Source organism: Pseudochaenichthys georgianus, unplaced genomic scaffold, assembly GCF_902827115.2.
Source record: "Pseudochaenichthys georgianus unplaced genomic scaffold, fPseGeo1.2 scaffold_408_arrow_ctg1, whole genome shotgun sequence".
NCBI classification, from domain to species: Eukaryota; Metazoa; Chordata; class Actinopteri; order Perciformes; family Channichthyidae; genus Pseudochaenichthys; species Pseudochaenichthys georgianus.
In genome coordinates, this window is record NW_027262973.1 from 60146 (window position 1) to 74820 (window position 14675).

Genomic DNA, 14675 nt, shown 5'->3' on the forward strand with positions numbered 1-14675 from the left:
TAAATGTTTTAATGTCGATAATAAAGTCTAAATGTAGATTTTAAAAAGTTGAAATATCAAGAAAAGAGTTATAATATTGAAAAACGTCAAAACAAAGTTATAATATTGATAAAAAAGAGTGTAAATATCAGGAATAAAGTCAAAATGCGGTGAATAAAGTCCAAATTGTTGATAAAAACCGTCTAAATATCAAAATAAGGCCAAAATATTGAAGAAAAATGTCAAAATGTAGAGAATAAATGTCAAACCTCTGACACTAAAGTCAAAAATAATGAGAATAACGTAAAAACTAAGTATAATATTGATAAAAATAATAAAAATATGAAGAATAACGCTTTAATGTTGATAACAAGTCAAAATGTTTAGAATAAGTCAAAAGGTGGTGAATTAAAATACAAAACACAAGCCCAGACACCAGAGAGGACCCAACAGTGAGAGGAAGGTGAAGGGGTTGGTTAAATAGAGAAAGTGCCGAGTTTGTGGAAAACGTCCCCACCTGTCCGCCAGCTTTCCAGAAAACACCGAGGGGCTTGGGCAACAAGGCCAACGGGAGAACCTGCACGTAAACGAGCACGTCTGCAGGGTTTTTGCAGAATCACCTGCTCCTCCTGCAGGAAAGCACAAAGACGTTTCACTCAGTTTTCACGAGGCAAGTCAAAGTGCTTCACAAAGCGGAAAGACATTAACCCGTAGACACGTTAAAAAGCAGACATAATAAAACATGAATAACAAAAGGAACACACATAAACGTTACAGTGCCGTGTGAGATGTGAATTAGTTCAATTAAAAGCAGCGGCAACAAGAAAAGTCTTCAGCCTGGATTTCAAAGCGGTCAGAGTTTGCAGCGGAACCTCAAGACATTCCTGTGTGTGTGTGTGCGCTTTGTTGTTGTTTACTCACAGAGGAGCTGTTTGTGTTGGTCAGAGGGAACATGATTCTCTGAGAGGAGTTCACCAGCGACGGCCAGGGTCAGGTGAGCCGTGATTTTAGCTTGCACGTTCTTCTGGAGGTCCGTGTTGACTTCAAAAACGGCTCTTCGATCCTTTTTGGAAACAGAAAAAAAAAAAAAAAGACATCTTGTGACGTTTTTATCATTCGGAAAATTCTCATGTATCAAAAGTTGCTTAAAGGGGAACCTATCATGCAAAATGCACTTTGTGATGTCTTCCTCTACATCATGTGTCCCCGGTGCGTTGGGGAACTCACGCAGCGTCAGAAAACAAACCCTCTCTCTTTTCCTCAGTACCCACATCTCTAAAAACGGGCTACAACGGAGCTGATCCAGATTTGCGTCCGATATGACGTAATATCTGAAATGTGGACCCACGGCCCAATCAGAAACGTTGCTATCAGAAACAATGCCCGACTGTTTTGTTTTGGTCGGTGTTTACATTAGCATCGCTAACACTCAGAGCTAACCTGTACTGGAGAGCATGTGTGTGAAGAAGCAGGAAGTAGAAAGGAACTCACCTTGTGGTATAACCGGCAAGAGAGAAAGCCTTTGAGCTCCAGACTGTTTCAGATCCTTGATAATCCATGATATGGAGTGTCATCACGGCAGCATTTAGTTTAGACGGTAGCTGCCGGGTCCCGCATGAGCTCAGACCCCTCCGTTTTATTTATTTTTAAAGCTTTATACCCAGAATCAGAACTTTTGAAACAGGAAGTGAAACAGAGGGATATGAGGCATGGCTAGAATGGGTGATCTGTTAAACACTTAATATGTTTTTGACATGTGTTTTTATATATTTGATATATCTGAGAGCTGTGCTATTGCCTAGAAATAGCACGATAGGTGACCTTTAAAAATCATCTCAGTATGATGAAGTTATAATTGAACTGTGCCTGTGGCTATGTATAGTTATTCACTTCATATTGAATGTTCAATTACATGAAATTATGAGCCGTCTTGCCTTAGTTTCGTTTGATGGTGTGTGTGAGGACCCCAGGAAGAATACCCCATGCTCATGCTATGTGCTAATGGGGATCCTAATAAAGAGTACGTGAGAATTGAGGGAATTGTAGGCAGAAAATACAGAAATAAACGTGTGGAACCAACTTATTCTGAGGTACAACTCGAGAGCAAAGTCGTGAATTTAAATGGGAAACACTTGGATGTTCACCGAGAATAAACTTTGAGTTAAAATATAATGAGATTTTGAAGTCATAGTTTGTGACAAAAGATCAGAAATTCTTTGAGATAAGTCATATTTACAAGAAACGGATTTTATACACATTAGAGAAAATGAAATTCCTGCAATAAAATAAATAATATTCTTACGTTTGAAATATATCATAATTTCTCTGAGAAAAACAAATATTTGTGTGAAATAAAATTAATTTGTGACTTCTATCCCAGAAAATCTTCGTTATCCTTCATTTTTTTTGTTTACAGCTTTGATCCTGGAAGTTATACGTTTTGGTCTTTAAATGTTACCTCCCTCCGACGGTCATTGTTTCCGCTGCAGAAGCAAATAGACCATGGCCAACTCATTTGTATATATATCGTGGCTCAGTCAGTAGGGGCTTGGACTGTGAGCCGCAGGGTCGCCGGTTCAAATCCCCGAACAGACCTAAATATGGAGTGTGGACTGCTACTCTGAGAGGTCCCCAGTTCACCTCCTGCCCCTGCCGTGGCGCCCTTGAGCAAGGGCACCGGACAACCCCCTTCCCCCCCACTCCCATTGCTCCCCGGGCGCTGTACACTAGCTAGACTCCTGGTGCTAGGATGGGTTTAAACGCAGAGAACACATTTCACATTTCATAATGAGTTAATAAGATAAGATGTACTTTATTGATCCCAATTTGGGAAATGTTTGAGAAGAAAAAAACAACAATGTAAACATCGCAACATTGAAATAAAATAGCATTACCCATAATCCCCCTGTTTCCAAGTGCTGATTCTCTGTCTGTTACTTAGATGAAAATAAGGAGCCCCTCCCCACGTCCCTCTGAGAGACATGTGGTACAAAGAACTCAATGGAGCTCTCTAGAGGAGATTCAGGTGATAAGGGGGGGGGGGGGGGGGGGGGGTTACCTTGGTTTTCTGATTGCTAATGGTTACACAAGACAACACATCGTGATGACATCATGAAGTGGCCAAAATCTGATCAGCTCATTTTCAGACAGTTTTTTATAGAAATGGACTCAAAAAGAGAGAGAATCTTTGTTCCTGAAACTTTCAGAGTCTCTTTCCACAGAGGGGACACCTGTTGATGTAGAAGAGACATGGAGAAGAGGGGACACATGTTGATGTAGAAGAGACATGGAGAAGAGGGGACACATGTTGATGTAGAAGAGACATGGAGAAGAGGGACACGTGTTGATGTCGAAGAGACATGAAGAAGAGGGGACACATGTTGATGTAGAAGAGACATGGAGAAGAGGGGACCACATGTTGATGTAGAAGAGACATGAAGAAGAGGGGACACATGTTGATGTAGAAGAGCATGAAGAAGAGGGGACACATGTTGATGTAGAAGAGACATGGAGAAGAAGAGGGGACACATGTTGATGTAGAAGAGACATGAAGAAGAGGGGACACATGTTGATGTAGAAGAGACATGAAGAAGAGGATTTTGCATGATAGGTGTCCTTTAAGTATAAACTCACTTGTGTCCCGAGCGCTCTTTGAGCTCTTTCCATCTGCGCAGGAGTTTCTGATGAAGGTCTACGTCTGCGTCCCAGATGTCTTCCTGAAGCGCCAGACCGTGAGGCTTCGGACTCCGCTGGGAGGGACACACAGATCATCAATACAACATTTCGGTTCTCGCGTGTGGGAGATTTGCACCGAAGAGTGTTCAGGCCCGGCATAAGAGGGAACGTTATTAAGGAAGATCTATTTTATAGTTACGCATGTTGAGAATTAAGCGATAATGTTCAGATTAAAGTGTCTCGTCTCGTGCTATTTTTAGGCATATATACGAGTCTCAGCTATTTAAAATATATAAAAACAGATCATGCATTTTAGAAATCCCTCAAACCCCTCTTCTGCAGCCTTGTTAGAGAAACGCGGATTTTGGGTCCTCTCGCTTAAAAAAAAAAAAAAGGAGGCGGAGAGCTAATGCCTGATCAGAATTCTACCGGAGATAAAGTTAAATTCTGCTGTGATAAAACGCCATCCTGTTCTAAACCACATCAAGGATTATCTCTTGCAGGTTTATCACAAGGTGAGTTCCTTTTTTATTTCCTGATTTTTAAACACGTGCTCTCCAGTACAGGTTAGCTCTGAGTGTTAGCGAGGCTTGCTAATGTAAACAAAGGACCAGATTACGTCCAAAACACGTCAGGCATTGTTTCTGATAGCAACTCTCTGTGGGTTCCGCTGCCGATTTGACGTCAGATCGGCAGCAAATCTGTATCCGCTCGTTTGTACCCCCCGTTTTTAAAAGATGTGGGTACATAGGAAAAGAGAAAGGGTTTATTTTCTGACGCTGCGTGAGTTCCCCGACGCACCGGGACACATATTCATGTATAAAAGACATCCACAAGTTCATTTGGACGATAGGTCCCTTTAAGTCAACGTACCGAGAATGAAGTCAAAATATTGAGAATAAATGGAAAAATAGTCTGAAATCCAAAATAACGAAAATGTTCGTAATAAAGTCATAATATTGAGAATTAACGTAATAATGGGAATAAAGTTAATTTATTGAGACTTAAGTACAAATTGAGTCAGAATATTAAGAATTAAGTAAAATCTGGTGAACAAAGTCAACATTTTGATTATAAAAGTTAAACATTTGAATAAAAATGAATATACTTAAAGTTGGATTTTATTCTTCAATATCGTCCTTTTGTTTTTACCTCTCATGCCCGGCCCTTCAACTCTTCTATATTTTATTTCACACACACACACACACTCACACACACACACACACACACACACCACACACCACAACACACACACACACACACACACACACACACACACACACACACACACCACACACACACACACACACACACACACACACACACACACAGAAAACCAACAACTTACATTTAAGCACAAATGGCAGCCCCACATAACAGTGATCCCCGCACTGCAAGCTGGCGTCAAAATAAATATTAGCCACCTGAAAAAGATGGAGGAAAGAAAAGTAAGTTCACGTTCATCAGGAGCATAGTGAGCTCAGGGAGACGAGACGAAGGGGAACGCATACTTCGATTTCCGTCTGGGCTCCAGCTCGTCTTTGTTGTTGCGCAGCCGCTTATAATAAAAGCGAATGTCTTCGGTCAGCGAGCGGATCTGCTGCAGCCGCACTTTCTGAGTGAAGGAGCTCTGGATGCTGAAGCTCTGATGAACCACTTTGCCCTGAAGAACAAATACATTTCAGACACGTTAAGAGCAGAGAGGGCAAAAGTACACACTCCTTTACTCAAGTAGAAGTACTCGTGTTTAAAGTACTCTGGTAAAGTAAGAAGCAGGGGCGCCGTAAGTTAGGACGATTCTAAGGGCCCGTGACTGACAGGGGCCCAAACTATTTTAGAACATTAAGATTTTTTTTTTTAAAGTGGACCTATCATGCTATATTTGAAACATATATTGTAGAGCCATACCTACCTAGATAAAACATGTCTGAAGTTCTTTTTCAAAATACCAAACAGATCATGCATTTTAGCCTTGCCTCATTTCGCTCCATTTGCTCTTTTCCAGCCCTGTTTTTGCAAAGGCTGATTCTGCTTCTGTGGCAGACTACAGCGCCACCTACAGGCCTGGCATATGTACTACAGCGTCTCCAGCGCTTTCGAGCGGTCTCTCATCCCCCTGATAGGTGGAGAGTAGCCCCATGTAGGCGGAGCACCCCTTTTCTGACGTCAGAAAAATTTAAATAATAATCAGCTCAGTTTTTATAGATTTGGGTACGGAGGAAAAGAGAGAGGGTTGTGTTTCCTGACCCTGGAACACCGGGGACACATGTTCATGTATAAAAGACGGACAAAAGTGCATTTTGCACGATAGGTCCCCTTTAAGTAACCGATGTGATATCTTTTCATGGGGCCCAAAATCCCTGGCCCGAGTAGAAGTACTGACTAAACTTCTTGACTCAAGTAAAAGTAAAGAAGTATGGGCTCTGAAATGTACTTAAGTAGAAAGTACCCATAACTGCCAGCTGTTTTAAAGAGTACCTGACTTCCCTTTATATTAAGTAAGGGATAATGTGCAGTGAGGCGGTCATTATGGGGAAAAGAACACCCGCCAGGCGGTTCAGGAGCCCGACGCGACATTTTTCTTGACATTCAAACTTTATTCTTGATATTTAGACTCTTTTTATCAACAGTATAACTTTTATTCTCAATATATTTGACATTTATTCGTAATATTTTGATGTTTTTCTTGATATTGCAACTTGTTTTATCTACAATTAGACTTTATTGTCAACATTGAAACTTTATTCTTGATATTTAGACTATTTTTAATCAACATTATAACTTGTTTTTTACGTTTAAAACTTTACAAACAAATGAACAAGTTGTTGTTACCATTACATCGGAGGTACAGGGTCCCACGATTCAATAAAGAAAGACTGAAGCACCAGTCGATCCTCAAATTAAACATCCCAGATCTAATGTACGTTCGAGGGTCTTAAACTAGTTATTTTTTCGGTGTTTGTAATGGTATGTTAAATGTCTGTTTCCTTGCATCGTGCCTTAATATGTGACCTTGTTTGATTTTGCAAACGGAGGTGCTGCGATGCAAGAAAAATGTCCGATTGATCTGACAGTAAAGTATTATCGTATCGTAAGTCTAACCTTCAAGTTTACATCGAATACAATATTAAATGTCTCTTATTCGGTGCAATTTACTAGTAAACGTTTGCACAGAACTATTTGTAAACAGCATTTTTCATGCCTGCACTAACTCGCTGTCGGAGGGCTTGATAACACACTCCCCACTTGTCGGCGGACCCTCCATGTGAACGCGCAAACATAGTGGAAATGCGCAAACATGTGTGTGGGTCGGTTTGGAATCAGGCCTCCGGGTTACTCACTGGAAACGAAGCCGGTAAAAACGATGTGCTTCGGAGAGCTGCTTAGCGTCCCCCACTGCGATGAGAGCTTTCACTGGGATGGTTAATATCTGACGGGGGGGAGAAGAGGGAACATTAGACTGACTACTGATTGGTTTAAAAATAGCAGCTTTTGATTGGCTTCCTACCTCGTAGTCTGTGGTGATGTGAATGGCTCCATCATACAGGCCCTCCAGTGCTTTGGCCACCAGTGTCACTCTGAATGCGGCATAATAGCCGGACGCCAATATCACCTTTAAAGAGAGGAAAATAAGACAAAGAAAGTTGGTCAGTGTGTGTTTTTTATACGCAAGAATAACCTTAATCTTAACCGCGTCTCTTTAAAGGGTGTAAATCCTCACAGTTTTGTGGCTGGAGGCGGAGATGTTCTGCAGCTCTCGGAGGTGGTTCAGAGCCACGGTGGCGTTTCCTTTCTCCGTCTTCAGCAGCTCCATCGAAATACTGTCTCCTGTGACGAGCCACGACTTTATCTCCAGCTGCAGGACAGAAAGGAAAAGTTACAGACTGTGGAGGCTTTCAAAAAAGGCCTAAAAACGCATCTTTTTAGAATAGCCTTTAACTAGATTTTTAAATCCCCCACATTATGCCATGCGGGCATGAATGTCACAGCTTTTATTATGTTGTTTTAATTGTTTTTTTATTGTTGTTTTGTTTCACCCTTTTTAATTTTTAATTTTGTAGCACTTTGAGTTTTGTTTACGCAAATGAAAAGTGCGCTTATAAATAAAATATATTATTATTATTATTATTAAACACAAACAACTGTGAAGGGAGTCCTTTGGCAGAACGCTGTCTGTACGTTTGCAATCTGCAGTAGTCTCGTGTCTCCTAGGGGTCCTTCAGTGTGTGTTTTGGCTGTTTAGACAAACCCTGGTCTCTTTGGGGAAGTTGTGTGTGTGTTGACTGTTGAGTTTCAATATGTGTTGATTCTGGTCGACTTGCAGTAGTTTTGTGTCTCCTAGGGGTCCTTTAGTGTGTCTATTAGCTATTTAGTGTCAAACCGTTGTACTTTCGTGTCTCTTTGGGATAGTTTTGTGTGTGCTTCGACTGTTAAGTTTCAATATGTGTTCATTTTGGTCGATTTGCAGTAGTTTTGTATCTCTTTTGGTCTATTCTTGTGCGTCTTTTAGCAATTTAGTGTCAAACCTTTGTCCTTTTGTGTCTTTTTTGGGTAGTTTTGTGTGTGTTTCGACTTTTGGGTTTCAATATGTGTTCATTTTGGTCGATTTGCGCTAGTTTCGTGTCTCCTAGGGGTCCTTTAGTGTGTCTATTAGCTATTTATTGTCAAACCGATGTACTTTCGTGTCTCTTTGGGTTAGTTTTGTGTGTGTTTTGAATGTTGAATTTCAATATGTTTACATTTTGGTCGATTTGCAGTAGTTTTGTGTCTCTTAGGGGTTATTCTGTGTGTGTTTTGGCTGTTTTGTGTCAAACCGTTGTCCTTTTGTGTCTCTTTTGGGGAAGTTTTTAATTTTGAGTTTCAATATGTGTTGATTTTGGTTGATTCTTAGAAGTTTTGTGTCTCTTATGGGTCATTTTGTGTGTCTTTTGGGGTAGTTTTGTATCTCTTTGGTCTATGTTTGTGTGTCTTTTAGCTATTTAGGGTCAAACAGCTGTCCCTTTGTGTCTCTTTAGTGTAGCTTTGTGTGTGTTTTGACTGTCGAGTTTAAATTTGCACTCCTTTGTGTCACTTTGTTGGTGTTTTTTTGTGTCTTTTGGGTTTTTAGGCTCACATTTTGGTCATTGTGTGGTTGTATTGTGTCTCTTCCCACTGAACCCTCGTGTGCTCGTTCAGTAAAAGCAGCATTCTGCGTGACCTCACCTCTATGGGATTACTGTTGACCACCACAAATATGATGCTGCTTGTGTCTGTTGCACTGCGGACCCCAAAGTCCAGGATGTTCTCCTTCAGACTGGGAGGCAGGACCAGAGGCTTTTCGAAAAAGGCGACAAAAAACAAACACGTTACGCATATCACCAAGAACCAGGATGTCTACCCTGCCTTACAAAGACATGAAGACATTTAAGACATATATGGTCAAAACTGAAAACTGAATGTGACTTCTGTTTTTCTTCACAAGAGCTTTCAACGTGGCAAAGAAAAAACTAGTTCCTCATAAAGATATCAGTCTGCAATTGAACTGAGACAGAAACAGCTGGAGATACATTCCATTTCTACAAGCTAACGACTGTAAATGATCAACTCATAATCACAATTTCAAGGAACTGCGGTTATCTGTTATGCAGTTTATCAGCTTGTCTGGAAAGCATACATTTTAACCCCTTTTCTGCCAACTTCACTGCTTCAGTAGCGGTATTTTATGATGAAAACAGACTTTTTACGTGATAAAAATGAAAGTTATAAAGGTTAATATGCTCTTTGTTCAGCACCGCTTTGATGGTAGGTAAATAAGCTCCATTGTGTACCTCCAGGAAGCCGGTGTAGGCCCGGACAGGCAGGTGAAACTTGGATGCGTTTGTGATGAGCAGGATGTTGCTGTCTATGTGGATGGAGGGTCGCACAGGTCGGAAGAGCAGGGAGAAAATGTACCGAGACTCGTGTGCGGGGATCAGGATGGGGGCGCTGAAGTTCTGCGCCTGAAACAGAAAGGGAAGTCAGCCGATGTAACAATTCACATATCAGCTGGTTGGATGCTTTAAAGCAGAGTTGCACGAGGTATTTCTTCACAGACGGCGTGTTTTCTACAGCAGCAATAAACTGCTTTGGGAGTGTTTTTAAGACGCCAAAAAACTTCAATTTCAGTCTAAATGCAAGCTATATTTTCACCACTGCACCCGGTCTGAAGGGGAGCTAAAGCCATTCTCTGTGCTCTCTTTAAAGCCACCAGACTCCATCTAAAAACAGTACATTTTATATCTGTTAGCTTGTTTGTGTTTAGCAAGGTGTATGCAGGAATCCTGAAGTCAAATGTAAAGACCTTTTTTTAAGACCCTTCCCATACATGTTAAGACCTCATCGCCACTTTGAGTTCTAACCGGTTACCTTGGCGACACACTTCACCTCACATTGACTATATACAGCATTGATTGTCCTTCCTCCTTCTCTTCCAACCATTTGGACGCAGACTTGCATTTCCCCATAACGATGTTGCTTAGCAACCGGCGTAAACGGATCTCCGCGCGCTATCAAGCAGTGAGCGTACGACGTCCTGTTCAGATGACGTCAAACCCAACGGGATGCCATCAATAAACTCCACAGAATCACACTACACACCTACGCCATGACTACATTCAGGCAGACTGTGGAACACAACCTCTCTGGACCATTTAGATACTTATTGAAAACAAGATACAAAATGTAACACCTTGGAAAATGCCGTTTAATACTTTTTAATAGCCTTCATTTTCGCTAAATTGATTTATCAACTTTTAATACTTTTTAAAACCCCGCACACACCCTGCTTTATGCGGGACCCCCACCGTACCTGGCAGATCTTTTAAAACCATACACACCCACACGGTCACTGAGGTCGTCGGACAGATTACTTCTAGCAGTCCCAAAATCAAGGTTAACGCAGCGAGGAGACAAAAATCTCGTCTAAAAACCCACTTCTTTTCCCTTGCATTTCCAGACCAGGTGACACTTGTGCTTTTAAATGTGGGTTTGTATCTTACTCGTGTTTTGTATTGTTTGTACGTCATGTAGGAGAGTTATTCAGTCTGTGGCTTCTGATCTGGTTTCGTCGTCTCGTGTTGTAGATTTGTTTCATGTCCCGTCTGTTTTTTATTATGCTATGTTTTTATACAGTCGTTGATGTACAGCACTTTTTTTTTAAAGTGTTTCAACAAAGACTCAATAGCTGGCCGTTGATCTCAAGGAAGGCCTAATTAAAAGAGGAAATGCATGTGCTGATTCTTCACTGCAGCTGCCCGTGTTCAAACCTAAATCTCCGCCCCTTTCGGCACATTTCTCTCACACCACTTCCCCTCTATCAGCAGCTGCGATCTAAGAAAAAGCCACGAGACGCCCAAATAATGTTTTTATTAATTCATAAGGAGCCAGAGATTGCAACACTACTTCCAGTATTCAGTGTTTGATCACAACTGCGGTGTGGTTATCTTTTAAATTACTATTCGTCCAATTGAGTCTGACGGCTTTGAAGAGAGTAAACAAAAACGGCCTCGGTTCCTTGTTGTAAAATGATGTTGAATGGAAAGGTTAGGCGGTGAAAACCACTCTAAATATATCCTACACTTCAACTCAATTCAATCCAACAAAGTCTATATAGGGCGATACCAAATACCTTTATTTGTTCAACATTTGAAGATTGAGTTCGTCTTTTTAAGATAAAGTGATTCATTAGATTCAGTTCGTTATTACAGCAGCTCATCCAGAATGCAGCGGCTCGTCTGGTCTTCAACCTTCCTAAATGTTCCCACACCACGCCGCTCCTCCGCTCCCTCCACTGGCTTCCGGTAACTGCTAGAATCCACTTCAAGACACTGGTGCTTGCGTACCATGCTGCGAATGGATCTGGCCCTTCCTACATCCAGGACATGGTTAAACCGTACACCCCAGCACGTGCACTCCGCTTTGCATCAGCCAATCGACTCGCTGCACCCTCGCTGCGAGGGGGACCCAAGTTCCCATCAGCAGAAACACGTGGGTTTGCTATCCTGGCTCCAAAATGGTGGAATGAGCTCCCGTTGACATCAGGACGGCAGAAAGCTTACACACCTTCCGGCGCAGACTGAACACTCATCTCTTTCGACTCCACCTCGAGCGATAGAATTACTAACAGAGCACTTATAGACTAATAAAGGACTGGCTTCTCTAAAGCCAGTTGAGTAGCACTTGAAATACTTGGCTCTATGAAACCTGATGTACTTTATGACTCTGTTTTCTTCAAGGTTGTGTCTTCCTGGTGGAATGCACTTATTGTAAATTGCTTTGGATAAAAGCGTCAGCTAAATGCAATGTAATTACTTTTTAATTATTTAGTCAACTTTATTAAATTATTATAATTAGTCAGGGCGTGCCTCGAAACATTTGTAGAGTTATGTTTTGTTCATCGATGGCAAACCACCAACAGGCGTCTAAATAGAACCCACAGATGTAAATAGCTACGCTTCCTGCTGCTGCTCCCGTCTGTTTCTACCAAGCCCCCAGGAAGTGCGCCGGACTCTGTGCCAATATTCGTTGTGTCCAAACGGCCGTACTGCAATTTCCGTATCAGTCCGTGACGTCACCCGGCCCAAAACAACTTTTCCCCATTGACTAACATTGGGGAAGGAGACGTCTGTAAATCTTGACAAAACTGAAGTGCTTTTCCTTCCGGGAAAAGATTGTCCCTCTCTTGACCTGACTATCAACATCGGCCCCTCTGTTGTTTCCCCGACTCAGACTGCAAGGACTCTGGGTGTGACCCTAGATAACAACCTGTCCTTCACTGCAAACATCGCTGCTACAACCCGCTGCTGCAGATACACGCTTTACACCATCAGGAGGACGCGTCCCCAGCTGACCCAGAAAGCCACGCAGGTTCTGGTCCAGGCTCTCGTCTCTAGACTACTGCAGCTCCCTCCTGCTGGTCTACCTGCATGTGCCATCCGACCTCTGCAGCTCATCCAGAATGCAGCGGCTCGTCTGGTCTTCAACCTTCCTAAATGTTCCCACACCACGCCGCTCCTCCGCTCCCTCCACTGGCTTCCGGTAACTGCTAGAATCCACTTCAAGACACTGGTGCTTGCGTACCATGCTGCGAATGGATCTGGCCCTTCCTACATCCAGGACATGGTTAAACCGTACACCCCAGCACGTGCACTCCGCTCTGCATCAGCCAAACGACTCGCTGCACCCGCACTGCGAGGGGGACCCAAGTTCCCATCAGCAGAAACACGTGGGTTTGCTATCCTGGCTCCAAGATGGTGGAATGAGCTCCCATTGACATCAGGACAGCAGAAAGCTTACACACCTTCCGGCGCAGACTGAAAACTCATCTCTTTCGACTCCACTTCGAGCGATAGAATTATTAACAAAGCACTTATATACTAATAAAGGACTGGCTTATCTATAGCCTGTTGAGTAGCACTTGAAATGTTTGGCTCTATGAAACCTGATGTACTTATGATTCTGTTTTCTTCAAGGTTGTGTCTTCCTGGTCGAATGTACTTATTGTAAATTGCTTTGGATAACAGCGTCAGCTAAATGCTATGTAATTACTTTTTAATTATTTAGTCAACTTTATTAAATTATTATAATTAGTCAGGGCGTGCCTCGAAACATTTGTAGAGTTACGTTTTGTTCATCGAGGGCAAACCACCAACAAGTATGGATTTAAGCAGAATATTTGGTTGGATAAAAACATGTTGTGAATATATATAGCTTACGATTTTGATGAGGTTATCGATGTTTGGGCGCAGGCGTCTAAATAAAACCCACAGATGTAAATAGCTAAGCTTCCTGCTGCTACTCCTGTCTGTTTCTACCAAGCCCCCAGGAAGTGCGCCGGACTCTGTGCCAATATTCGTTGTGTCCAAACGGCCGTCCTGCAATTTCCGTATCAGTCCGTGACGTCAGAACAACTTTTCCCCATTGACTAACATTGGGAAGGAGACTAAACTAAATAAACTACCCAGTATGAACACTCTTATAGCCCTTATTAAAATCATTCGGTCCTTAAAGTTGTAAAATGCACTAAAAGCCGTCTCCATTCATTCTAGTGAGCCGAGAGTGGGAGCTCGGGGGGCGGGGCTTAAGGGGCGCATGCTCTGTGAGCGCACATACGGGTTCTTCTGCTCTGACAGCTAGGCATGCTGGGTAATCTGTGATGTTTCGCTCTCTCAAAAGTTGGGCCATTTTGTCCTCAAGCACCAATGAGCAGCTCTCATAGGAAAGAACGAGCCCCCGCCTCCCACGCTGTATCCAGTTCTTATTACACATCCATGGTTTCAACACATTTCATCCACTGTGGGGAGTAGACGGACTATAAAGAGCTACCTCGTACAACCCCCCCTTCAAAGCACCCTCTTAAATCTTTTCTGTGACGCTCACATTAAACATAGTTTTGGCCTCGTCGGGCAGAGACACGTTGTGTATCCTGATCGCGAAGCCAAAGGCGTTTGTGAGGAAGATGGGTCGATCCACGGGGTCCACGGGGCTGTCCCTGATGTGGAACAATGTCGCCGTGTGGTCGAAACCCAGGTATCTGCGAGACGAAAGGAACATTTTAAGATAAAAACATTATTTCCTCCAAACATTAACTCCAGGATTTATCCCCGTAACAACTCACCCGTCTAAAACCTCTGCCTGGTACGGGATTTCAAGCTTGGAGTAACTTTTTTCTTTCGCCTTCACAGTTATCTTACCAGAGAACTGATATGATCGTCTTGCTTTTGAGGCTGCGAGAAAAAAAGAACAAGACACAGCAGATAAGTGCACAAGGCCTCTCGAGGGGAAGTGAGGACATGTCCTTCTCCAACTCTTTGATCTTAAACATTTCTAGATCATTATTAATGAACAGTCCAGATGTATTACAGGAAGTTGTTTTCACCAAAGTATATAAAGACAAAATTAAGTAAAAATGTACTTATTCCTAAAAAGGTAATTGAAGCAAAACACTGTCTGAAACAGGGGTGTCCAACTCAATTTCTTCGCGGGCCACATCAGCATTATGGCTG

The 14675-nt window shown here is 42.3% G+C and overlaps 1 protein-coding gene across 1 annotated transcript in view; it reads right to left on the minus strand.

Moving 5' to 3' along the window:
• The window catches only part of LOC117442300 (transmembrane protein 131-like), a 116289-nt gene that overhangs the window by 59864 nt on the left and 41750 nt on the right, over positions 1–14675 (minus strand). Inside the window, 17 exon segments of the mRNA XM_071202394.1 lie at positions 497–534; positions 536–586; positions 588–608; positions 901–966; positions 968–1034; positions 3613–3723; positions 4999–5078; positions 5150–5317; positions 6996–7013; positions 7015–7047; positions 7049–7084; positions 7163–7267; positions 7376–7510; positions 8857–8967; positions 9462–9632; positions 14050–14203; positions 14288–14396. Of these exon segments, the coding sequence (XP_071058495.1) occupies positions 497–534; positions 536–586; positions 588–608; positions 901–966; positions 968–1034; positions 3613–3723; positions 4999–5078; positions 5150–5317; positions 6996–7013; positions 7015–7047; positions 7049–7084; positions 7163–7267; positions 7376–7510; positions 8857–8967; positions 9462–9632; positions 14050–14203; positions 14288–14396 (1474 nt within the window).